Genomic DNA, 25,042 nt, shown 5'->3' on the forward strand with positions numbered 1-25,042 from the left:
CTCTAACCCAGTGGTTCCCAAACTTTTTCTCCAGGCCCCCCCGAGTGGTTTCCAAAATATGATGCATGTGAGCGAAGAAGGGGGGGAGGATTCTTAGAGACTCCCTGTTATACTCACAAGGGGGTTGGGAGATCGTAGCTGAACATAGGCAACAACACCAGTAGCCTACAAGCTACAAGCTTAAGGTGATGTATTGATATTAGCTAGCTAGTCATCTTTTAGCTAACATTACCTGCATCCAGCAGCTTTACTCAACTCAGTCGGTTAGTTTGGGAGAAAAACTGTGAAACGTTCTTTGCGTTTTGCTGCCATGATTCTAACACAAACCTGCGTAGCTCTGCACAGCAGCAGCAGGTCTCCTTCACTGCCGCACAGGTGTAAACCCAGCGCGAGCGTCGTAGCGCTCATGTTGCGTTTGAAGGCGGCTCGGAAAAACAGGTTACGACATGTTAACAACGGATTAAACAGTTTTAACTGCTAATAAAACAAAGTGACAGAGAACAAAGATATGGGAAGTGCGGAAGCCCCTACTGTATCAAATTGACAGAGGAATAACAGAGAGTTGGACATTTTAAGGTAAAAACCCAGCGCTTCCCGCCCCTCCACCCCCCTAGGGGGCGCGCCCCACAGTTTGGGAACCTCTGCTCTATCATAACTTTTATATTAAATTCAAGTTGTGAAAGGGACCAGATAGGTTCTTGTCATAATTTGTATGATTTGGCGGTGAGGAAGCAAAGCAGACAGGACCCAGGATGAAGGTGATGATGAAGAATTTTAATGAACAGCTCGACAGTCCAGTAAACAGGCAGCATGGCAGAGAACCAAACAACTGTAGAGTTAAGACTGAATACTTGGAGCTGACGCCGACACAGGACATAACCAGTTCTACTGTGACGACTAACACTGACAGACTAACGCTGACAAAGACGAGGACCCGACAAGAGACAGAGACAACAGGTGGGCTTAAATACACACGGGGGTAATCAAGGGAACGAGAAACACCTGGGAACAATCGAGGGCTGACAGGACAACAGAGACTCGCAAGAAACAGAAGCCAAAATAAACGCAGCGAAAACCCAAATCCTCACAGTTCTTCCCTCTAATACTTTTATATCTTAGAGTGTTAATGGTATCGGTGTAAATTAAGAGTAAATTGTTTATGAACAAAAGAGTGTTAAAAGGCGGCTGAGTCATTCATTGTTGAAAGACGTTAATAGCCACAGTGAATTTCCATCATGATGTTGTCACCTTCTGTGTAATATCACCCAAGAAAATTGGTCGTAACTCAAAGATCTACAAAGGCTGTAATATGAAGTAGCCTGCAGTCACTGAAGCAACTGTTGACCCTGGATGGAGCTAAACTGAGTTTGTGGAACAGCTTGTTACATTGTAGACGACCCTAGAAAGCACATCCACAGATGAGAAATACTCTGCTGCTGTGTTGACCAAGTCTAAATGTCTAAAACTTGAAGTCTGCAATCAGTTTTAATGAAGCAGTCGCGAAGTGGTGCTTGTTTTAGCTCAACTGTTTCCTTAGCAAAGGGCTTTAGTTGGAAGCCGTGGCGTCTGGTTTTGCCTTCAGTATCTGACTTTAATGATAATTTTTGGCTCAATTCTTTGTCCTCCTCTGTTCTTGCTTTCATCTTCAGTCTGCTCTCAGCAGCAGAACGTAGGCCTCAGTGTTAGTAGCTACTGTTGCTAATAAATACAGAAGGCCTTCAGGCTTTATCCAGACACAAACCCTCAGGAGAACTGTGTGAAAACAAGTGGTTTCCCTCAACGATGGCGACTGCCACGATGAAAAACTGCAGCTTGCAGTCTAATTCACAGGTCTGGTCCCTCAGCTGGGTGCAAATAAATTCTGTCAGGAAACAGCTCAATGTGTGTGCTGGCAATATCCGTTTCATAGTTGAAAGTCAGGCCGATGTGCGCCGGTAGCTAGCAGCTCGTGAGTCCCGTCCCGTCCCGTCCTCCTCGTGTGAAGAGGATGTTGAGAGGTTAAACAGAATCACATTCAGTCTGTCCAAGGACGACCTGCTGGGAAGGTCTTTGCTTAATTTGTCTTCCTGCTGCTTTGTGATTGGCTCCTTGCCATACTTTAAAGCGAACACAAACACTGAGAATGTCTCAGGCTTTCTCCTCTCCGCCTCTCTGTTGCAGGCCACTGGGCGCAGAAGACAAATGAAGCATCGGCTTCGATAAGAGCCCCTGTTGTTGCACGGTTGGGAAAATAACTTGATTTACTTTTTTACCTTGCTCTGCTTCACATTTTCAAATGACATTTCAACGTGTTTTGTGCGACAAATTAACACAATGTAGTGCATAACTGTGAAGTGGAGAGAGAATGATGAATAGTTTTTCGCAAACTTCCCCAAGGCTGAAAAACTCGATGATGCTACTTGGTCAGGCTGGAAGGAGAGCATCTATGAACATCCGTTTTTATGTCCTGAAGTGGTTTAAGTTTTAGACTTTCTTCGATCTAAACCTTCCCATTGCTGATCTGGCTGTATGTTTAGGATTATTGCTCAACTGGGATGTCAAACCCAATCCCAGACTCACATCTATTGCAGCTATCATTCCCATTAAGGGTGATGTGTTTCATTTGGTTTCTGCCTCCTGTAACCTTTTTAATTTGGGGGTTTTGTCCATAGAGTTCAGATTTGATCTTATCTGATACATGGTTTGTGGCTGAAAGAAAGATGTTTTAAACTTTCCTTTAACAATGGTTTTCTTATTTGGACTCTTGGGGAAAAAGGTCTGATTTTGTGAGTGTGCAGCGTAGTTTTCTTAAAATATATCACAATCAAGAATAAAAGCTGTCCTGCTTATATTCTGCCACCTGAGCTCTATGCCTGTGCAGCTCCCCCAGAGCTGCAGTGGGTTGCAGAGCAGCAACATTTCCTGTGATGATCTACTCAGTTAAAATAAATAAACTGTTCTATAAATATTAACTCGACAAAAACAAGCTGCGGCCTACTCATTTGCTTTTTTGGATATCTTTGCTGAGTTGAATTTACTTTTTTAATTAAGTCAAACTGATATGAACCTCAACTAAAACAAACATTATCTGAGGAAGCTTCAAATTGAAGTATATGATTATATATGAGGATTGTTTTAAAACAGCGACTAGAGTAACCCTAAACAAAAGGATTCCAATGAGGTTTTCTGATAGATTATGAACAGTTTTTGAAAATAACAGCCTTTAAGCAGATATTAAACATACTTTTTATTAAGCTCATATTTCTGTTGTGAAATGTTTTGATGCAATGTTCTAATCTTAAACGTCGTGGTTTTGTTGGCTGCACGCTGAAAATCATTGTTGTTAACATAATTAAAAGACTTAAAACATCAGTCTGTGTTTAATTAATCTATATGATGGGCTTCACTTTGCGAATTGTGTTACTGGAATAAATTAACTTTTCCATAACGTCAAATTTATTGAATTAGCCTGTGTACTACACTGCGCAGGAGATGACTCATCTTTGCAGCAAACAGCTGATCAGTAAGTATATCACATACTCAGACACAGTAGACCCAAAGTCCAGGCTCATGACATCAATGAGTGTAAATTTATAAGTGATCAATCTTTAAAGCAAGACAGATGTAACAGAATAAAATAAAGAGAGTGGACTCGGTTAAAGATATGCGGCTCAATGCTGCCATCTACTGTTGGTTCAATCTGTAATTACCTGATTGCACATGTAAAAGTCAACAGATCCAAGCAGTTTATTCTGCAACGGACTGTTTTGTGATGTTTGTTTGAGTCAATAATGATAGAAGTCTGAAGATACAATTGGCAAATTAACAATTTATTAACTTAGCAATTTACTAATTGCGTTAAGTTGAAGTTGTTACAGAGTTGTGTTGGTCACTCTGGAACAACAGCAAGCCAAAACTGACCCAACAAGCGTTCACAGGGGTCAAAGTCAGGACTTCGAGGACGTCCTTCCACCCTCTCCATTCCTAAATTCTGGAGCTGGCCTCTGATAAGGGTCAATGACATATTGCAGGGTGGAATCTGGTCCTTAAATGGGCTGGCCACTGGCTGCAAAATAGCAGGATTACGTCTGAAACTTTCTCTTATAACAACAATCTTTAGTTTTCCAGTGATGGGGATGCCGTCCCACGCCATCAAACTGCCTCTACCAAAAGTGTTTTGGTTCTGGCAGAGAGGATTTTGCAAGATTTTCTCGGGTACAGCTCACATACTTAGCTGTGCTGCCCTTTCCACCAATAAATTGTCCTTAAACTTTCCCCTGATTAGTTTTTATCGTGCCAACAACAAAAACTAATCAGCCTAACACAGTTTTCCTTAATTTATGTCCAGAGTTAAGATGCATTTCAGACAATACTAAAAAACAATGAAAGTATAAAAACTAAATAACATAAATGTGAAACATCTCAGCGTCTGATTTGCATCAGCTGAGTTACATACAGTTTCTGTTCACACTGTTGGCGAGAATGCGCAGCTTTTATGAATTCAGGTTCTGTCAGTTTGAATTGATTTTTTTAAATCACCTTCTTTAAGTTTGCACAGGTGTCAACAATCAACTCATTAACTTGGTTGAGATAAAAGGGCTTTCTGGGTTCAGTCTGTAGTTGAGCTCTCCTGTGGAAGTGATCCTGGTGAGTGAGTTGAGTATGAGTGAATGATTTATAATAGGATCTTAAAGTTGTTGAAGAAACAGTTTGAGGTGTGTTTTGATTTCTGAGCCCTTGTGCTTTGAATCCAGCATGACGATGTCCGGCCGAGGAAAGAAAGCTGCGCCCAAACCGAAATCTGCGGTGTCCCGTTCCTCCAGGTCAGGACTCATTTCCCAGTGGGTCGCATTCAAAGGCTGCTCAGAAACGGCAACTACGCGGAGAGGGTTGGCGTCGGCTCTGCCGTGTACCTCTCGGCCGTCCTGGAGTATCTCTGCGCTGAAATCCTGGAGCTGGCTGGAAACGCCAGCCGTGACAACAATAAGCGGCGCATCGCGCCACGCCACATCTTGCTGGCTGTGAAGAACGACGAGGAGCTCAAAAACCTGCTGGCTGGGGTCACCATCTCAGAGGGCGGCGTGGTGCCGAACATTCAGGCGGTCCTCCTACCAAAGAAGACCACAGGTCCAAAGGAAGACGCAACCGCCAAAGCTGTCCAATCTCAAGAATTTTAACTGTGGCAGCCTGGGAGTTTTATTTTAATCAAATTTGTCATGTTCTTAAATTTTATATTTGCACTTATTAAAGCTTAACCTGTGTTAAACCTCAGTTTGAAGAGCTCTGTCCAAAATATTAAGCCTGAACTAGAAATGACTCAAACTAGTTACATATGTTCTCTAATATAATCCAGACCACAGTGAGATGCATAGTGTTCAGAAACTTGAATTGTTAATGTGTTGTGGCCTGTATGACTTTAGGCATGATCAGCTCCAGCCCACACGCCCTCCACCATGGGAGGCGATGTGGCTATTGAACAGTGTGCTACAGCTAACCTTGTGAAAAGGTGACTAGGGCACAGACTGCTTATGAGGTCTGGAGGTGCTGCATTAAGTGCCAGGGTTTGAGCTACAGAAAACAGATTGCTCAGTGGTTAAATATGGGTGGAGGGCTATTGTGCATTTCATTTGGCACTTGGTGTCCCAGAGTAAGGAGCAGTGGGGCTGCTTGTGGTCCAATGTGACCTTTCCACAGTCTGCTTTAAACTGCCATGACTCTTGCTGGTGTCTATTTCAACTCTAAGTACTCTTTGTAATTTTTAGCACTTTGTGTGCTCTGATGAGCTTTATGGGAATACTCATTTCATTTTCCAGCAGGACTAGGGACCTGCACCTCCCTCTGACAAAATTACCAAAAACGTTTGCCCATATCATCATATATTGGCCTAAAAAGGCCAATATACGAGTCTCATAGGTGTGTGAGACTCTGTCTTCTAGGGACCGTTAGATGCACCAAAAAGGAAAAAACACATTTGGTAAGCAGCTGATAGAAATGAAACACAATCTAGACTGGAGTAAGAAAAGTGTCATAAAATGATGCTACATTTAATTGCCACACTGCATGTGTCTTACATACCCATCATTGTTTTTGTCAAAGCTTCTCACTATTCTGGACAGTTTACTCATCTATTTCTGAGGTCACCAACTTTTTTGCAGCTGAGTTGTACTTCATGGGCACCAACTAAGTAATATGAAAGGCTGCCAGTTTTGAGTTTAACTTTTGAATTGAATTATTGGAATAAATTTTTTAAAAAATTGCTGCATCAGTACATCCCTCATCTGGTTAACGAAGTTTATATTCCTTGGAAGATTTCTAAAGTCATATTGTCTTTCATTCTGAAGGAGAAAAACAAACCTTGCAGGTCATTAAACTTAACAGGTGTTTTGCATCAGCGATCTGATACGGCAAGTTATTGTAACATATAATCAGCCCAGGCAGCTCTCCTTTTTTTCACTTATCAATGTTTCTTTTTTTAATGTGGTACTAAAATTTTACATTTATTCTTTGAATGGGTTTCTTTTTAAAAGCTTATTTCTTACATTTTTGTCCTTTATTTTCCTGTGAAGAACGTTGAATTTGCCATGTGCTTGTGTGAAGTTACACAAACTTTTTGTCAGATGTGGGTATTCACTAGTTCAGTAATATTTTCGGAAAAAAATAAGTACTTTTGGGAATTATCTTTTTACTGTTACTTGAGAATTAATGTTATACAATGTTTACTTTAGCAAAAGTTCTGGCTACTTTACTCACTGCAGGTAATTACAATGAATGGAAAACAAAGATATTTTAGCCAACAATGCACCAGACACAAAAACACACTGACACTTTATGTTCATTGAGTTTTGTTGATTTTACTGAAGCTTCGTTGTTATTTGCCACCTGCAGAGCGTCTTTGGAGATAAGGTGAAAGAAAACAGTACATATTGACACTGGAACTACCTTACCCTATCACTAGCTGTTATAATAATTTGTTTTGAAGAGTTTATGCTAACAATACCATAATTACAAAATAACAAATTTAAGCTGAAGTAACATGTTTGCAAATCAAATAATTTGTCCTGTTTGAATTTATTTTGTAATTTTGTTATTTATACGTTCTATTTTCTTACTAGTTTAGTCATTAAAATATCAGAATTTGCACACAAATGTATATTTTTCTGACTGATTATATATTGTTTAAATATTCAGCCAAGTGTTATAATCAGTTGGCTGAATATACAAAAATAACATCTTGTGCATGTTATTTTCATGAACAAAATAACATGAAGAAATGTTTTTTAAATGTATTTCTTACATTTTTGTCAATGTTATTTCTTACATTTTTGTAAGAAATACAAAAATGTAAAATTGCATTCTTACATTCTTACAAAAAGGTAAGAATGCTATCTTTCTCCTAGATAGCATTCTACTAGAAGAATGGCGTCTGGATACTTTGATATCATCTTTTCTTGTTGAAAGTTGAAACGTTTTTAACTTAGAAGAGCATTATTATGTGATACAATTGCATGCCATACTGGTGCGTGAGCTAAACGTACGTGCGGCTACGTGCTGACGTATGACGAGTGCACAACAAACAGTTGTTGGACTTCAACAGGCTAGCGAAGGAGAACGTTGGACAAAAAAAAAAAAAAAAACAGGCTCAGCTGACTCCTCCCGGAGTTGGAGATACAGCCGAGAGCTAAATGGTGGGAATATAGCGGCCATAGTCTTCCAACCGTAAGCACCGGTAGTCCCGGCGCGTTTCCTGAGCGCTGAGCTTAGCCACCGAGGCATGTTCATTGCTCGGAGTGTGACGCCTGTTTTTTCCGCCGCTGCTACCGCCGCCGCTGGCTGAGGGTTGTGATGCGAGCAGAGAGAGTTGCGCCACGACAGAGGGTGAGACCAAGATCTGCGGAGGGAATATATTTCATCTTCTTGTCACGGAAGAATGAACTTGGAGAAACTGTCGGGTCGGTGTAAAGAAGCAGGCATGCTACCCTACTCGGGCCTGGACGTCATTGTTGGACAACAACTTTAGCAAGCTAGCAACGCGTTAGCTCGCTTTAATTCACGTTGATGACTTGGCTCCGTAAGCTCCCTGAGCGACCTGTTCGTTTTAGTAGATTGGCCTGGCCCTGTTTGTTCCTGCTAGTAATATGCTGACGACCAGGGAGACATTATTCGCCCTCCAAACGAAGCAATAAGATAGGACTGCCAGAAATTTAGCGCTTACCTGTGCGTTCATAGTTAGGCTTTATAGTTTGGTTTATGAACAAGTGCAGACAACAGTACCGTTTTGCACGGAAACAAACGATTTCTTGTTAAATGACATTTCAACAAAATTGCACTTTATTTAGTTGGCTTCTGACATCATTTGACGGTTGTTTGTTGAAGTATATTATTTCCACATCGAAAACAAAATACAAGCATAGATAGATGGATGTTTCTCACGCACTTGAATGACCAAAACGGGGACTCATCAGCTTTAAAGTAGAGAGAAAAGCTTGTCTGTTCCAGGTGGTCACTGTCTTACCTGCTGACCATACGGTGCGCCACAGTTTCCAAGCTGAAATGTAAACATGAATTTCGAAGAGCAGCGTCTAGATTTGTGTAATGTCAAGACAAAGGCCAACGTGGATGATGACCATAACACTACCAACAACACAGAAGCAGTCACCCCTCGTATTTCTGAACTGATGACAGACAGCGACTTCGAGAAACAAACCAGTGTTCCCACAGAGGCCTCTGAAACCTACCTTATGCCTCAACTCACTGACAATCTCCAGACAGCTGAGGAGGACAACCAAGACACACTGGAAATTGATGAAGTCAATGGAAATAAAAAGAGCTGTGCCCAGGACACCCCTGCTGTAGATAATCCCACTGACTTGATCTCGTCTAACGATGAGCAGCACAAGATTGTTATAGAGGAGGTGGAGGAGGTGAACATGAAGGAGGACAGGGACAGCAACTCTGCACACACTGCTGTGGAGGCAGGGGACGATGGCGTGGACATGGACATCGGGGTGGATCTGAGCCTGGATGAGAGCGGGGTGCTGGAGGCCGAGTCTGCGAACGCCACGTCCGTCTCAGACAACGCTTTGGACTCTAAGTCCAGTCCTCAGGACGTCCCAGCCGGCAGGACAGCGGAAGGCCAGGCAAATGCAATCCAGACGTGCAGCACCGAGGCGTCTGCCGCTGATCAAGCGGGACTGTATCCCTTGGTGGAGGAGGGGGAAGAGAAACACAAACAGAGTGGAAAAAGGGTGACATTTCCTTCAGGCGACGACATCGTTTCTGGAGCGGTGGAGCCGAAGGACCCCTGGAGACATGGTAGTACTTGTCATTTTCTGCGTGTGTGTATGTGTAAATTAACTTTTCTCTTTGCTGTGCTGTCATTAAGGACGTTTGAGACGTGTTGGTTCACCAGGGACGTAACTAAGGTGCACAACTCGGTCTTTTCCTGACTCATGCCTTTGTTGTTGTTGTTCTTGAAGGTTCCTTTTTTCTTTTGGAGACTTTTAAGAGAACATTTTCTCGATTTCAATTTCTAGCTGATTAATTGATTCATTTGTAGCATTTTTTATTATTATTATTATTTAGCTGTAGTGTATTTAGCTATAATCTCTCTTAGGCATTTTATATTAATATATGCCAAGGACTTTAAGTTAGGATTTGAAAACCACTCAGAATAAAAAAATAAATAAAAAATTGTCAGTTTAAGATGGCACCAATGTAGCTGGGTTTTTTTTATCCAGTCGAATAGTGCACAGGGTGAAGCGGCACAGGGTGAAGCGGCACTCTTCCTTCGTCTCTTTGCTGCACACTGCCAATCAGCAGGCTGAAAGAACACTGCTACACTTTGTCCTTCACAAAAAGAAAACAAAGTTGGTTGCTTGGGAATGTTTCCAGTTGTAGAAAAACATTCCTACTTCTATTGTGAAAACTAAAGAAACACTCTATTTAGGATAGCAAAGTTTCAGAGGTACAGTTTTAAAACTAAGAGTAGCTTAGCTTATAAACTAAGCTACATTGCAGCAAACTACAATAATCAGTAGGTTTTATTTTATCAGGAATGAAAATTTAAATAAATAAAAAATTAGGTTATATTACAGATTTCCACTTAAACATTTCATGACTGCACTCTGGGAATCTCAGCTAGAAAGATCCGGTTCAAAACGGATCCACCCAGAGTATAGAACCACAATCATCCACATGTCAACAAAGATTTGATCATGTTAATTTAAGGTCAGATTAGAAAGCTGTTGGGGAGATTGTGGTGGTATAAAAGAGAGATTTATTTATGACCATCATTAGGACTGAAATGGTTAATCAACTGAGTCATGATCAATCAATTGTTGAAGTAAGTGTTTAACTTGTTCTTAACTGGAGTATATACATACTAAAAAAAGGTAATTTGCTGAAAATGACAACATAGTAGTAATTAAGCCAAAACTGGACAAAAATATATAAAATTTGCCTTTAGGTTGAAAAACCTTTTTTGACTGTAAACCTATTCCACCCAAAACTCCTAAAGTTATATTTTTAGCTTCAGCTGGTTCAAATTCTTTAAGAAAAATCTCCTATTAATCTCCTTGTGTTATTCAATTATTAATCCAAATAAAAATAATCATCAGATTAGTAGAAGGCATTTTTTTTAGCTGCACATGCATCCTTTACTACAAATGATCAAACTACACGAGGGCTTTCTATGCATTTTAGACAATAATATGTTTTTCTTGTATAAAAAAAGAAATGTCAGTATTTGCATCTTTTAATTGGTTGAATTAAAAAATCTACAGAATGCGCAAACTTTTTTTAACCGATTAATAATCAGAATAATTCCTTAAATAATCTTTAGTTGTAGTTCTAATCAATATTATTGTTGCCCTACTATCACGCAGCACTAGCTTAAGATGCTCTTTCGCATATTTAACATTGTCCGTTAAAATTTTGACGGCTCGATGAATGCAGTAATTCATCCCAAAGAGGTGTGTTAGTGTGTTAGTCTTTGTGTGTTTCGTCAGAGCTGCCGCTGCTTTGTCAATCCGCTGTTTAATCCTCAGGTAGCACCTGAACCCCCACCCCTACTTTAAACAACTTCTAATAGATAAAGAACATAATGGGTTTTCTGGCTTTGCTGCACTCAGAATAGCCAAAGCATAACTCCATATCCAAGTATGGCGGTGCGGCGCAGTGAGCGAATCCCTCCACTCCTTGAGGTGTGCCATTTTACCACAGCAGGTTCCTGTTTGTTCAGCGAATGCACACTTTGGAAAACTCTGAGGATGTGGCACTGCTTTTACTTAGACACATAGGGAACCCAGTGTGTGGTGTTACAATGAAGGAAATCTTCCTAAAAGGTTTTTGGAGGGAATTGCTTTTTTGTGTGTGTGTGTGTGTGTAGAACTTAATTATTCTCTATCAGGGAGACTGTTTTTTTCCAGTCAATTTGTACATTTTGTCTTTATCTTAAGCTGTTACATGCTTTTGTTTACTTCTTTTTTTTTTATATTTCGGACGCTGGGTCCGTACACAGGCAGCAGGACAGGCTTTGTTTTAACAGTAGCTTTACAGTGGCCAAGCTGGAAATTTGTGTGTGTGACTCACACGTTCCTTCATCTGTTGTCAACAAAGGACACCATTTACTAAACAGCCTTCACAGGCCTAATGTGTAAACTGTTGTTTGCTCACGGTAATGTGACTGGCGTTGGCATAGTTACACACTTGGCCGGTTTAAGACGATCGCGTACGGTGTCGAGCTCACCGCTGACCTCACGATTGCAGTGCGTTTGTGACCTCCATCATCTAGAAAACACAGTCAGGATTCGGTTTGAAATGATCAAACAGAGAAATACTTATCCGTTCATCGAATCACACGTAGCTCCGTCTGACTGTGGATTCGGCTGCAGTGAAGAACTTTAGCATGTTGAATACATGCAAATAACCCTGCTGCTTTTGAACGGTTCAGTCCAAATCACGTGGCCGGCTTCGTTTTAAATTAAAATGCCGGTTTCCTGAGTGTGTTGGAGCAAAGTTCGTCCCTTCACAAGTTTTTCTGGCCTTGTGCAAAACAAGACAAACCGTTAAATATCTCGCACGCTGAGCCGCAGCGCTGGATGTTTTATCAAACACCTTTATCTTGTAGCTGGTTTAAGTTCCAAAGTTCTTTGCGGCCGAGTGTCAGTATGAAGGCAGAGAGTCAGCTGACGGCTGTGAAGTCGGTCACGCAGTGCCTGGCTTGCACTTTTTACTGAATGGAAAATCTATAAAGTTTAGGAAATGTCATGTAAATACAATAAAAGTTGTACTAAGCTCATGGGGAAATCGATTTAAATAGTAAAAGTTGACAAGATGTTATTCAGGGATAGTTTGATAAGTTGTTAAATGCATGTTAAGCTTGGGACGTTTCTACCTTCTTAAATATGCAAATTTCTGCCTTTTTTTGCCGTGAAGTGAACTGAACAGAACATTTCTGTAGGGGAATATGTCGACCAGGATTAGTTTCTTTTACCCGGTACCAGTTCAAGTCATTTAAGAACAGGCATTGTTACAAAGCCCCTGTCGGATAAGTCACTAAAATATACTCCATTTAAATATAGAAAGTGCTGTAATGAATTTTCCCTCTACATCCCTGTATTACTGTGAGTATTTCCTGTTTTACTTACTTACCCTTTACCTGTCCAAAACTACAGTCCTAATAGTTTTTTCACAGGACCATTTGTCTCTGGACATCTATCTTGACACCTGCAGCGAAGGTTTTAATAAGCGACGTTACTTGCTCATGCTGTTGATGTTTTTCTGTTTGTCAGTCTGCTGAAGCGTTTGGCTAATGCTAGCACACGTCTCCTCTCTGCTTTGATGCGACTTGGACAATAACTCGGCTCATATCATATTTCACTGCCGTTTCAGTTAAAAGTTACAGGAAGAGTTGTTCCGCCTGATGGTTTCTTTACTTTGTTAGTTTTGTCGTAAAATTGTGAGTCTAGTGTTTCAGCTGCTCTCTCTGTCAGAGGACGGTTAGCAAAGTAGGTCGAATGACAGACAGGAAGATGCAGGAGCCTCCCTCGTTCATTCACTCCAAACACTTAGATTGTTAGATAAAAACAAGACTTGTTTGGTCAATAAGATGTGATTGGCCTACAATAAAGCTTTTAAAATTTGTGCATGTGGGAAAAACTCTGTCACATTTTAAAAAATTGTAAAAAATAAAAAGCAGAATCAACAGGATTCTCCGGGGTCTTGATATCTGTTTGAAAATGGATTAATTGGTACATCAGATCTGGACTTCCCTACTTTTTTGAGGTCTTGCCTTTATGTGTCTGAGAAAACCTCGCACACTTTGTCATAATTTGCAGCCATCTCACAAAGTGTATGTAGCTAACTCAGAAAATATTAGACTTATTAGCAACCAGTTACTGCTAACAGCTGGAAAATCACTTTAATGTTGTCTTTGTATGTTAAAACAGGAATGGAGAGGACAGTAGCTCAGATTAAAGGAATAAAATCTCTTTTATGCACCAAAAGGAAAATTAGGGCAGCTATCAATTTCCAAAATTTATATTCCTTTTATGGCTAAGTGCCAATATTTTTATAATCAATACACTGAAAAAAACCGACCAGACTTCTGGCACAACATCTGTGATTCAGGAAACAAAACCCCATCCCGTCGGCGTCACTGTCACATGTCCAAACGCATAACAGTGGGTTTCCCACAGCCTGAATCATCCACACAAACAACTACAACAACTACAACATGTACATAAACAACACCTGGTAATATCAGCCTGGTTTTACTTATCGTACCAATATGTCACAAACATGACTAAGTAATTTTATCAAATGAAATGTTTTCTTCTTTTGTTAAGGCTCTTTTAAATGCTACCTAGCTATGCTAGTTTTTGATATGGTTTAACTGGTTTCTCCTTTGTATTAATCTTCAGCTAATGTGATGCATTTTGATCGGGTTGTCACCAACAGACTGACTTTTGCAGAGTTTTACCAATCTTTATTTCTCCGGCTTTACGTTCTACATCTGGAGGATGTCCTGCTTTTATTACAGATGGTTTTGCTATGTAACTTCAGAAGAATTTCACTAAAATAGCTTCTACAGTCATCTACTCCAGTTAAATATTTAAAGAAGAGGTTTTTTTTTTACTGATCTTAATATTTTTTAATGATCCCAAATCTTTTTTTAATGGTTTAAGTCCAGTGATACAGGCCTGTATCATTAGGATTATCTAAACTCTCTGAAAGCTTCTGTGGTGTCAGTAGGCTTTAGCACAGTGGCACAATAGACCCGTTTCAGATCCAGCTTCGTTGGCTCCCTTCACTATAAGATCCTAGTAAAACATAGCAAGTTTCTGCTGCGAATTCTGGTTAAAGAATTAGATTGGTATGAAGAAGCTGATGAAAAGCAGATATCTTGCTTTATCTGAGCCATAAAAGGAGTTTCTGGATGGACTAAACTTCATCTGGGTTGCCATTTAAAATAAACACTTGGTTTAGCATCTCAGGGGAGCAGAAGGAAGCAGCTGGGGTGTTGAATTTCCATGCCCTCTTGGTTCTCTTGTTTCCTGCTTTGTTGTCAGGGTTTGTGTTATCAACAAGCTTAACATGTGGGTGTAAAAGAGGTAAAGACTAACAAACAGCGCCACAGGTAGCATTTGTTCCCATTCGCTCCCTAAAAAGGTGAAATATGTGCGGTTATTTTCTTCTGAGTTGCTTTATATTCTAGAGGTTTCTTTTTGTTGTTGTTTTTTTCCCCAGTCTTCTTCAGTGGAGATCTGAGGGCTGTTTGTTCCCCAGGCCAGGGCAAATACTGCATCATATCCTGAGATTCCTAGAATTCCCTTCGCTGTTTAGTTCCCCGAACTTTTCCACTTCTCTTCCCAGGTTCTTTCACCACTTAAAACGGCTTTAGTTTGCAGTGCTAGTTCAAACCATAAAGGCCTTAACCGCAATGTTTCCTTGTGAAAATGCAAAATCATTTCTTTTTTTATAGCACAAAGTTTATTGTGTTTGATCCCGATTAAGTCTCGTTATTTGCAATCAAAGCAAAGCTTTCACATTGATAGCTGATTGTTTTACAAGCAGCAAAACTCTCGGGCCGACATCCTCCCTACATGCCATGTAGGAGCAAAAATTAAACTTTTTACTCATGAAATGTTATGTCCCTTAAATGTGATTTGGTATAATATAGCTTGAAGCAACACAGCGTCCCTCCACCTGTAGCAGCACATTGCTAAATAATCTGTAGAAACATCCTGGAGGTCGGCTGGATAATCCATGACAACATAAATGCACGGAGGAAGTGAGAACCATTAATGTAAGCTGCTTTTGCTGCTTAAAATAAATAATTCCTAACTCAACTTCTGCAACATATTGCAGCAAACTGTTGATAAATTACCTGCAAGCTTGAAACAAAGTGTTTGTCTGCCAATGTTTGAGGAACAAAAGCGCCTGCTGATGATATCAGCAGAGCTGCTCCTCTTATTTGCACCTTACGTCTATTAGGCTTATTTAACTAACCAAACAGCACACGCATCTCTGTTTGTCTTCTAAATGAAAGAAGTGAGCATGTGTGTTTGCTTTCTGCTGAAACCTGCCCTTTGACTTCAGGTTCTTCAATGGGAAGTTAAAAATGCAGTTTGACACAGAAGGAGGCCACTTGTTGTTTACCGATGGAGCTGCCTTCACGTCTGAACTTTCTGTCCTTGTCAAACAGGAATACCTTGCTCTTCTCTTCCCTCATTCCAGCTCCTGTGGAAAGCTGGAAACTACTGCAAACTGAACAAAAACACTTTAACACTGGAAAATGATGTCAAGCAAACTGTTGGAAGTCACTGAAGAGAGTTGTTTAATCTAGTAAAAACACTTATGAGACGTAAAGGGGTTTTTATGCTAATATTGCACATGCATGTTTTAACCCTTAATACCCACCTGTAATGTCTGTGTCTAGATTCGTCCTGAAACAATTAATCATGATGAATCAATTATTAAAACAATAGTCAATCAATTAAGTCATCCATTACTCGGAGTATACAGACTCAAAAAGGGCATTATGCTGAAAAAGAAAAACGGTAATTAAACCAAAACTGTACAAATATGTTTTACCCAAGACTCTTCAAGTGGCACAGTTTTAACTTCACCCAGTTCAAATTCACTAAATGTTATTTCCCTTTAGGCAATAAAAAGTTTATTTTCTTATTTAAAAAAGGAATTGCATTTTAATATATTTCTAATGCATAAAAAAGGTTTAAATGATTAAATGAAAAAACTGTAGAATGTACCAATTTTTTTTTATCAGATTGTCAGAATAATTGATAGAATATACAATTATAAATATATATTTGTTAGTTGCTGCTCTATTCTAGATATTAAATGCAAGAAGCCAAATCCAGTGTGGTCCATGCTGAACATGAGTTTTTCTCAGTTTATATATCAATCCTTTATTTCTCTACTGTAAGCTGAAATTACAATCCATGGTTTGTATTTAATTACTCTGATTACTCAATTTTAATCAGCATCTCTCCTGGACACAAACCATCACTGCATCCTTTTCTTTATTTATTTTATCTGACTCTGTCCGACTCTCATTTTGCATGCTGGTACAAATTCTCAGCTCAGTTTTTTTCCCACACTTCTGACAAACCAGTCAGCTGGCTGCTACGTGTTAATGGTGCTGCTGCCACAACATGCGCCACAACAAAGAGGTGCGAAATGACAGCAAACAGGGCTGGAGCATAGGACGGCAAGGCTTTTTATTCCCGCTTTGAGGTCAGAGGCTTTTACTGCTTTTGTTTTAGTCCCAACTCTTCCATAGTTTTGATAAAAACATGTCGAACCAGGCTGCACTTTTTAGTAGAGAAAATTGAAATGACTGCATATCCATTGAGAGGCAGATATAAATACAACCTTTGTGTTCTTTTCTTTCACTAGGGAACAGTCTAATTTACTTAAAATGCACAATGGCACAATTACTGATTCCCCTGTTGATACTTTATGCAGCCTCCCTTTGCCAATAGACCAGCTCTGATCCATCTCTCATAACATTTCACAAAGTTGGAGCATACGAACAGGGGTATTTGACTATTTCTGTTTTCATAATCTCTAGGTTGTCCAAAATCCTGGTTCCTCTTTTTGTGTCTGAACTGTTTCTGTCTTGGCTTGGACATATGTTTTGGATCATTATCTTTCTGAAGACAGTAATTATTACCCTGCTGACATGTCACCGTTCCAACCTGCGCTCTGTATCTGATCTTCCTTGGTGGTGCAAAATTCTTTGAATTGTTGGAAAATCTTTTAACACCGTTTCCTGTCATCATGGTTTTATAAATGCAGTAATCAACTCAAGGCAATCCCCTTAATATAGCCTCACTAAAAACAGGTGGTCGTACTAGCTGGTTAGCAAATCACTGTTTGTTTTACCCCAACAATATTCTCTGCTGACACCTCAACTGTTTATCTGCGCAGACTGCAAATGTTACCTGCGGGAGCGTGGCTGAGTTCACCACATTTTACGTCACTACTTGAGTTTATGAGCAAGTCCATGCAGGATTTAGGACTGCAGCATACAGTGGGGTGAAGAAGTGTCAATGTTTCACAACATCAGACCAATTAACATATTAGTCGAGTACTAAATGGAGCTTTTAAATGACAGTGTTTGTTAAAGTTGCAGTGTGTAGCTTTTATTAAGAATATTTTTGACATATTTGTTAAAACTCTCACCATAGTGTGACTGCATAATATGAGACAGATAATCTGTGAATAGCGCAGTCTTTCTCCTCCTCGTGCTGCTTTTGCCGTATGAAGAAATGCAGCCAACTCGCAGTCAAAAGCAACCAATCAGAGCCAGGAGGAGGGTCTTGGCACTGTCAAACAACATTATGAACGAGATGCTACGTGTGTTAATGGCGGCAAAACAACTCGCCGTTACTCGAGTTGCTAACTATGCTAACTATGCCAACTGTCCATAGCATTTATGATGGGCTTTGGTGAAGTGGAGAAGCTGCACCAGAGCAGGGAACTGGGGGTTTAGGGTCAATCAGGCATGTGTGCCTGTCAATCAGGCACACATGCCTGATTGACAGCGTTCAGTTCCTACTCCTAACTTTGGTTGTTTCTAGTTAGCACTGGGTGACCTTTTTTTTTTTTTTTGTTTTTCCACAAATGATCTGTCTCATAGTATACAGTCACAACGGTGTGAGTTCTAACAAATATGTAAAAAAAAAAAAAATAAAAAGCTTAACGTTACATACCTTAGCTTTAATGGTGCCTACATGGCTCTGTGTGATAAAGTGCCTCTGAAACCTAACAACTGGTTGGGCCACCTTTAGCATCAATAACCCCAGGCAAATATTTGTAATAACTAAAACTAAAGGTATCCAACACTTTTTAAATTTTACTCTAAATCCGCACAAACATTTTTGCAGTGAAATACTGGGAACTATTTGTTTTGGTCCCCGTAATCAGTAGGAAATATCTGAATATGTGCAGTCAGAGCCAATTAAACAATGATCATTCGAATCAGTCTCTGACCAATTAACCTGTGCATGACAAGTCGACCTTTATCAGTGAAGCAAAAAATAATCCGTAATAGATTTTAAAATAGTCCACTGTGTGAGTCAAAGTCAAGTCAAAGAATTTGATCAATCTCCCTCGGGAGAAATCTGTTTGTCAAGGAACAACACGAACGTAGCATTTACTGAATCTTTCCACAGGATGACCATTGTCTTTATGTACAGGTGGTGTCTGAAAATAAGTAGACTTTTACCTTTGCTTGTTTGCTCTGTGTTGCTCAAGTGAAAGAACAAATTGTTTTCCTGTCTGTTAAGCAAAGGGAACGAATGAGTGATGAAGGTAGAAAAAGGAGGTCGAGATGAAGAGACTAACAAACGTGCTGAAACTGGGTCAAAATGCAAGCTCAACATTTAGGAAAACCCAGGTGTGATTTGTCTTTCTTTAAGAAACTGGTTTTAGATTGAGTTGTCTAAGATGTTGGAGGTCTGAAGGATGGCAGTGCCTTCATTTGACAGCTTCCTTGAGGGAAAGCAGATTGTTAGCTCTGCTTTCTTATGTGAAAAGTTACGAATTTCATGCTTACACAGGCCCCCGAGGTTTGGCTTAAACATCAAGCGCCTTTGAAGAACTTCATAATGGAGTAATTAGGCCCCTTAGGTGTTCTAACACTTCTTTAGATGTTTTTTTCATAAATGCCTCTGTTCGGCATCCTGGGGAGGGAGATGTTTCTTTCTATTAATTTGTACTTTGCACACATTGATGTTTCTTTGTGTAACATTTGATCACATATCAAACACTCCTCTCTTTTTTCACTGGAAGTGTTCTTCTTAAGAGTAGATATTAAGACCTTTTCTATTAAAAGGCGTTTAATTAACAAAGTTAGGCTTAAACTTGTACGTCTTCTTTTGATCTTCAACTTTAAAAGATATGTATAGACGTAGAATAAATGCATTCGTTGCCCTCTTTTCAGCTAGTTTATGCTTTTTGTGTGTGTGATAATTTCAAAAAGGTAAGCATTCCCTATGAATTGCCCCGGCAGCACAGCCTTCGCTTCCACTGTTGGCTGACACTGCAGGGCAGTGGGATGTGATAAACACTTTGAGCCTGTCTTACAGAGTTGTCAGGTTTTGAAGGAGATGTTTAGCATTTTTATCTGACAGGCTCTTAAGTTTGCTGTTTGATTACTTGTACCTGCTTGACAAGAGTTGAACATCTCGATTTAAGACATAAAGTGTAAAAAAACTAAAATAAAGTAAAAATATTGATACTTTTAATCTAGTGAAAATCCTAACAAACCGGGACAAAAGGTTCTAGTGACAACATAAAATAATAAAATGAGTATAAAACTTGTGCTTATAATCTTAATGAAAAGTTAATAATGGGGATATTTGGGCAGTAGCTTGCTTGATACTATGCTAAACTTTATTTTAATAATAAAATAAAGTTTATGGGACTCCCATGTGGGTGCATGACCATTTTTATAATAAAAAAAAAACACCTAGCTCGTTTTATTGGTAACTTTTCAACAGAAAACAGAGTTTTATAAGCCTGGCGGGCCACCAGGCTTTATTTGTGCTCCCACCAGGCTTAGCATTGCTTATTTTCTTACGTTTTGTTTTAATGTTTGCATTTTTTAAGACTTTATAGTTGGTGTTCAGATATTAATCTTCCGATTTTTCAATGACGCATAATTATCAAGTGATACTTTCAAATTTCCTGTCAGCTTTAAACATTTTTTAACTCAAAAATACGACAGGCCGCTGGATGAATGACTGCTGAGCGCCCCAACCACCGGCCTTGGCAAGTTTTCTTGCACGGTGTCTTCATGGATAAGCTTCAGCCGTCACAATAGTGTAGTTCAGTGAAAACAAACGGATGAATACGTTACTCGGTCGCAGTTTTCTGAGGGCAAAATATCCATATCAATAACATAACAGTGTGTTGGCATACAGAGGAGTGACTACCTCCTCTGAAATTAGCATGATCTCACTGGAGGAGTTATGCAAGCGAGTTGAGGTGTGGAAGGTCAAAGGATGGGCTTTCTAGGTCACATTGTTGGTTCAGCGTTCTGCCTCCTGAACATGTGCTTGTACTTGTTGCAGCTCTGCCTGTTATTCAGGTTGAGTAATTGATTTAAAATTTACGACTGTTAAACCTCCCCTGTCGCTGGCTGTTTTTTCCTCGCCCTGGGACATCAGCCCAGCTGGTTCTGGTTTCATACAGGTGCGGTAACTGAAGTAGCTTACTTTTACTACGCTGTTCTGACAAGGAAGTATTACAGTCAAGTACAAGAGTCAAAACACACAAACACAGCGCATCAGAGAATGAACATGTTGTTTATACATGTTCATTCTCAGAATCTGAGGGAGCAGATTATTTTTAGGAAACAGGTGAGCCACGATGCCCTCAGTTCAAATTTAAGCATGAGTGGATTGAAAAGCTGGCTTTGTTTTCATACTTAGGTTTTTTTGTGCCCCAATTTGTCTCTGAAGAGAGAGGAAAGAAGTGTTATAAAATGCTTCTACCCCCATATGCACTGAATTGCAAGGAATATTTCAGATTTATTGGGTTTTTGCTTTATTTTCGCAGCAAAACACTTTGGATGAAACTAGTTGTTGCATAAGGAATATGACAATTATAACCAGAAAATCACAAATGAGACTGTGCACTTCAAAGAATAGTGGCCCAAAATATCCCTATGGGGATTTAATCATCATTTAAATTAAGTCATCATTTAATAATTACAAAAATTCAAAATAATATTGAGTCAGTTTTATCTATTTTTTTCTGTACTCCTCAGTAGGAATGTATGATATAAACCTAAAGTTTTATCAAAATATTTTGTGATATTTCTTGAAATTACTCTTAAGCATCACAAGAAATTGTAACTTTTTTTTTTTTGCTTATTACATTAAGCTTTTTAACATTAAGCTGCTGATAACATTTCATATGTTGGATCTTAAAACCAGAGTTGTTTTTGCCTCCCATTGAACCAAAAAGAGGAAACTTTAAAATAACTAAAGTAACAACCTTTGGTCTTTGCAGCCGTCATTAAAAATGGTCATCACTTCATAACTCACTTTTATCACATGACTTTTTTTCTCTCCCCACCGTGGTTTATAATAATTACACATTTAAAAACATCTTCACTGTCGGTGTGTCCTAATTTACTCGGCACTATAAGCCCTACGTTTCAGGACTTGCTCAAATTAAACACCATTACCCACAATCCCACATTAAATTTCACTCTCTAAGGAGTTTAGTGGAATTACTCTCAGACGTTGACCTTTGTGTGAAGCAGATAGTCGGTGTGTTGCCAGCTGGAGACTGTGTCCCTTCTGCTACCTCTGAAGCAGAGGTTTGGCCATCTGTAGTCGTCTGTCTGCAGGAGTACATCATTTGGCACATTTGCATTGCTCTGTCTTTAGTTTGTGTCTCTGGATTTAATCTCACTAATTTCCTTACTACATCTACACGTGTCTGTGTTTGCTGGCAGTAATTCTCCACATCAGGGTACGAAGGGAGAAACATTTGTGTAAGTTTTGCCTGTTCGTTTCCTGTCGCAGTCAAAATTCCTCAATTTGTTTTTATTTTCAACAAACATCGTGGGAGCTCAAAGTGTTTGTGGGTACGTTTGTGCCAAACTGGCCAGCCCTCGTCAGAAAAGCAGCGGTTCTACCCGTTAGCCCTGCACAACCCAGTTCACCTCCGAGAACCGGAGTCGGCAGAATACAAGGTTCTGTTGCACAGACCGCGGTTCAGGCAGCTGCTGCTGTAGCGCTGTGGAGAGCTGCCAGCAGCAATCGCAAACACAAACAAGATGTAAAGATGTGGCCTGTCGGAGGTTTTTCTGGGTTAGAGCGGAGTCGTCGTCTCTTCTTCGGTGTCCTCCGAACCGGAAATATCAATGTGGCGAAACGTCTGACCTTGAATCTTTTACAGACACAGATTTTATGTGTTTTGCTTGGTTGAACTTTTTGTTTCGGATGGACAGAATATATACATATTTGCCTCAGTTTGTTTTATTTATCACATGCTTAATGAAAAGTAGAAACTATATAGAGTTTGGGTACAGATCATAAAGGTCAAGAGGTCGTCCTTTACTCAATTTCCAAAACCATGATTTTAAAAGGGTGAAATAAATGCTAGTTTAACTATTCTGTGACCTCCTTCTCTTACAGTCACTTAAACAAGACCAATACTGTGTAACCTTCTTGGTCTGTGAACTTGTTTCCTGTCTAGATCAGGAGTCTGCTTCCTGTGCTGTTCGTTCTTTCAGCCTCGTTTTTGTTTCATTTTCTGATGTGGAGTTTATTTCCTGACTCATTGTTGTGTTACCTTTTAATCTCTCTGCCTCTCCGTGTCGCCGGCTCTCGATCTGTGTTTCTGAAGACATAACCTGGCTCGGTAATTCGGCCTTCCTTCCCTCTCTGCGTGCCTCATCACCACTCCCCTCCATGCATGTAGCAGCAGCTCTGAGCAGAGTGCAATAAAACAAAGGCAGACCCAGCAGAAATGCAGACAGCAGTTGTAGCTCAGGCTTTACTGATTCTGCACTCTTTCTACTCTTATCACTGACTTCAGTTGGCGGTGATGTTTGCTTTTTCTTTGTTTTTAAATTTGGAGGAATGGTCATACGCCACGCTCCTTGCACTCTTTTAACATGGTGGCGATGAATCATTTTTAGATTAAATGATCTGTGCTCTTTGCTTCTGTCCTTCTCTAATTAATAAGCTGCATGAAAGTTACAGTCTAGTGAGCATCACACACTCTCCACCTCCGAACCCCACCCCGTCTCAGGAAATGTTTACTCACACGCTTGCTCCACAGCGACGCTGCACAATAACACTTTTCCAAGGACACTTTGTTCGCTGGAACGCATGAACTGTACAGAACAAATTTAATAGACTGCTTTCTCGCGCCACAGAGCTCGCTCTGTATGTATTTCAGAGGTAAAATACTAACGCAGATTGGCATTAACCTGGTATGTCCTGCCAAATGCCCATTTGAGTGAAACATAACTGCCACAATTAAGCACATATTTAAGCTGTTAATGTGGCATTAAGTGATTAAACCCATGTTATACCTCTGTACTGCAAAAAAGACACAAACATTTAGAGTCTCGTGTCTCCGAGTGAAGCATTTCGTTGAAGATTACAGTGACTTGCAAAGGTTTTCCTTCTGAATTCCTACATGCATCAAGTTGTGGCTTTAGGTGACAGACAAAGGAGCATTCATGGCAAGTTTTCTTTTTTTATAGCAAAAATATGAAATCTGTAAATCTCTTCTTCAGTGGGAAGAGTTGATGTGAACATGGCTGGAGCTAAATACTGAGAATCTCTGAAAGAAAAACCTGGAAGAGGATTAAAATAGTGGGCAATGGTCCTAAAAATGCAACCAGCTCTACGGTCTATCTTCCCAAAACCAATCTGGAGTATCGCAGCGTTACTGGATATAACTGACTGATCCTTTTCTTTTTTACATCACCACCAAATTCAGCAGCTTTCTCATTTGTGTGCCAACTAATTATGATTTTCCTAGAACACAGAAAACCAGAGTACAAATGCGGGTCTTGTGTTTCCCCGATTTCACGCACTGCAGCATTTTTTCCAGAATTTGCTTTTAACCAAAGCGCTGGGTGATGAACTTAACGAGAGCCGCTGCAGGAGAGCAAGGAAACCAGTGATGAATGCTGCTGAACAGTGAAGGAGACAAGTTTCTCACCTCTGTGAAATCAGATTGCTGACTGCAGCAAAAGTAAGATGCACGCACACACACACACACACACACACACACACACACGCAGTCAGTGCTGAGTGTGTGTGCACGCGTGTGTGTGTGTGGAGCGTGCTCAAGGAAACAAAGACCATAATTATTCTCCTGCTTTTGTCAATCAGCTCAATTGGCCTCATGTTTTTAAATTTATGTGTATGGATTCAAGCTTTCATGTCTGTCTGTCTGTCGTGGGCTTTTATTTCTTCTTTCTTTTATTTTTTTTCCCTCCTCTGCATGAGAGCCTCGCTTCATCCATCAGCAGAGCCTCTCAGCCAGAACAGTAGCTTTGAATGTTGCCCAGTCATCTGACTGGAGTTAGCCTCTGCAACAGTCTGGGATGGCAACTGCACTTAACCCACACAAAAACCAAGAACAATACCTCCTTTTTGCAGCTTTAAGTAGGGGGCACCCTGAGGTGGGGGGTGTGAGGAAGGGGAGGGTCGTGTTTTCTGATCCTCTGTGTCAGAGCGGAGTGCTCCCTCAGGCTCAGACACAAACAGGTCGTAGTAAAACAAAGTATTTTCTTTGTGTCTCAGTCCCACACTTTATCTTAGGGAAGCTTTGGTCGAACAGCAGTTGATGATGATGATGATGATGAGTAGCATCAGGGTGTGCTTGGTGCTGTTCAGAGGCTACATAAATGTTTCCTAGATCTTTCTCACTTAATTTAAAAAAAAAAGTGAATAAAATACAGTCATAGTAACACTTATTTGTATTTGAAGCACAGCTTTATAACTAAAAGGCATTAGATGTCCTAATGGTGTCTCCACAGCCATGTTTCTGTTTC

At 40.0% G+C, this 25,042-nt stretch overlaps 1 protein-coding gene and 1 pseudogene across 1 annotated transcript in view; both read left to right on the forward strand.

Annotated features, from left to right (window-relative positions):
* Nucleotides 1-4,577: 4,577 nt before the first annotated feature.
* On the forward strand, nucleotides 4,578-5,251 carry LOC103136289 (late histone H2A.2.2-like; annotated as a pseudogene).
* Nucleotides 5,252-7,522: 2,271 nt separating this feature from the next.
* ppp1r37 (protein phosphatase 1, regulatory subunit 37) overlaps nucleotides 7,523-25,042 on the forward strand; it is a 39,652-nt gene continuing 22,132 nt past the window's right edge. The window contains exon 1 of the mRNA XM_007549461.2: nucleotides 7,523-9,291. Within this exon, the coding sequence (XP_007549523.1) occupies nucleotides 8,538-9,291 (754 nt within the window). The 5' untranslated portion in view covers nucleotides 7,523-8,537. The remainder of the gene's footprint in view (nucleotides 9,292-25,042) is intronic.

This window comes from Poecilia formosa, unplaced genomic scaffold (genome assembly GCF_000485575.1).
Source record: "Poecilia formosa unplaced genomic scaffold, Poecilia_formosa-5.1.2 Scaffold31, whole genome shotgun sequence".
NCBI classification, from domain to species: Eukaryota; Metazoa; Chordata; class Actinopteri; order Cyprinodontiformes; family Poeciliidae; genus Poecilia; species Poecilia formosa.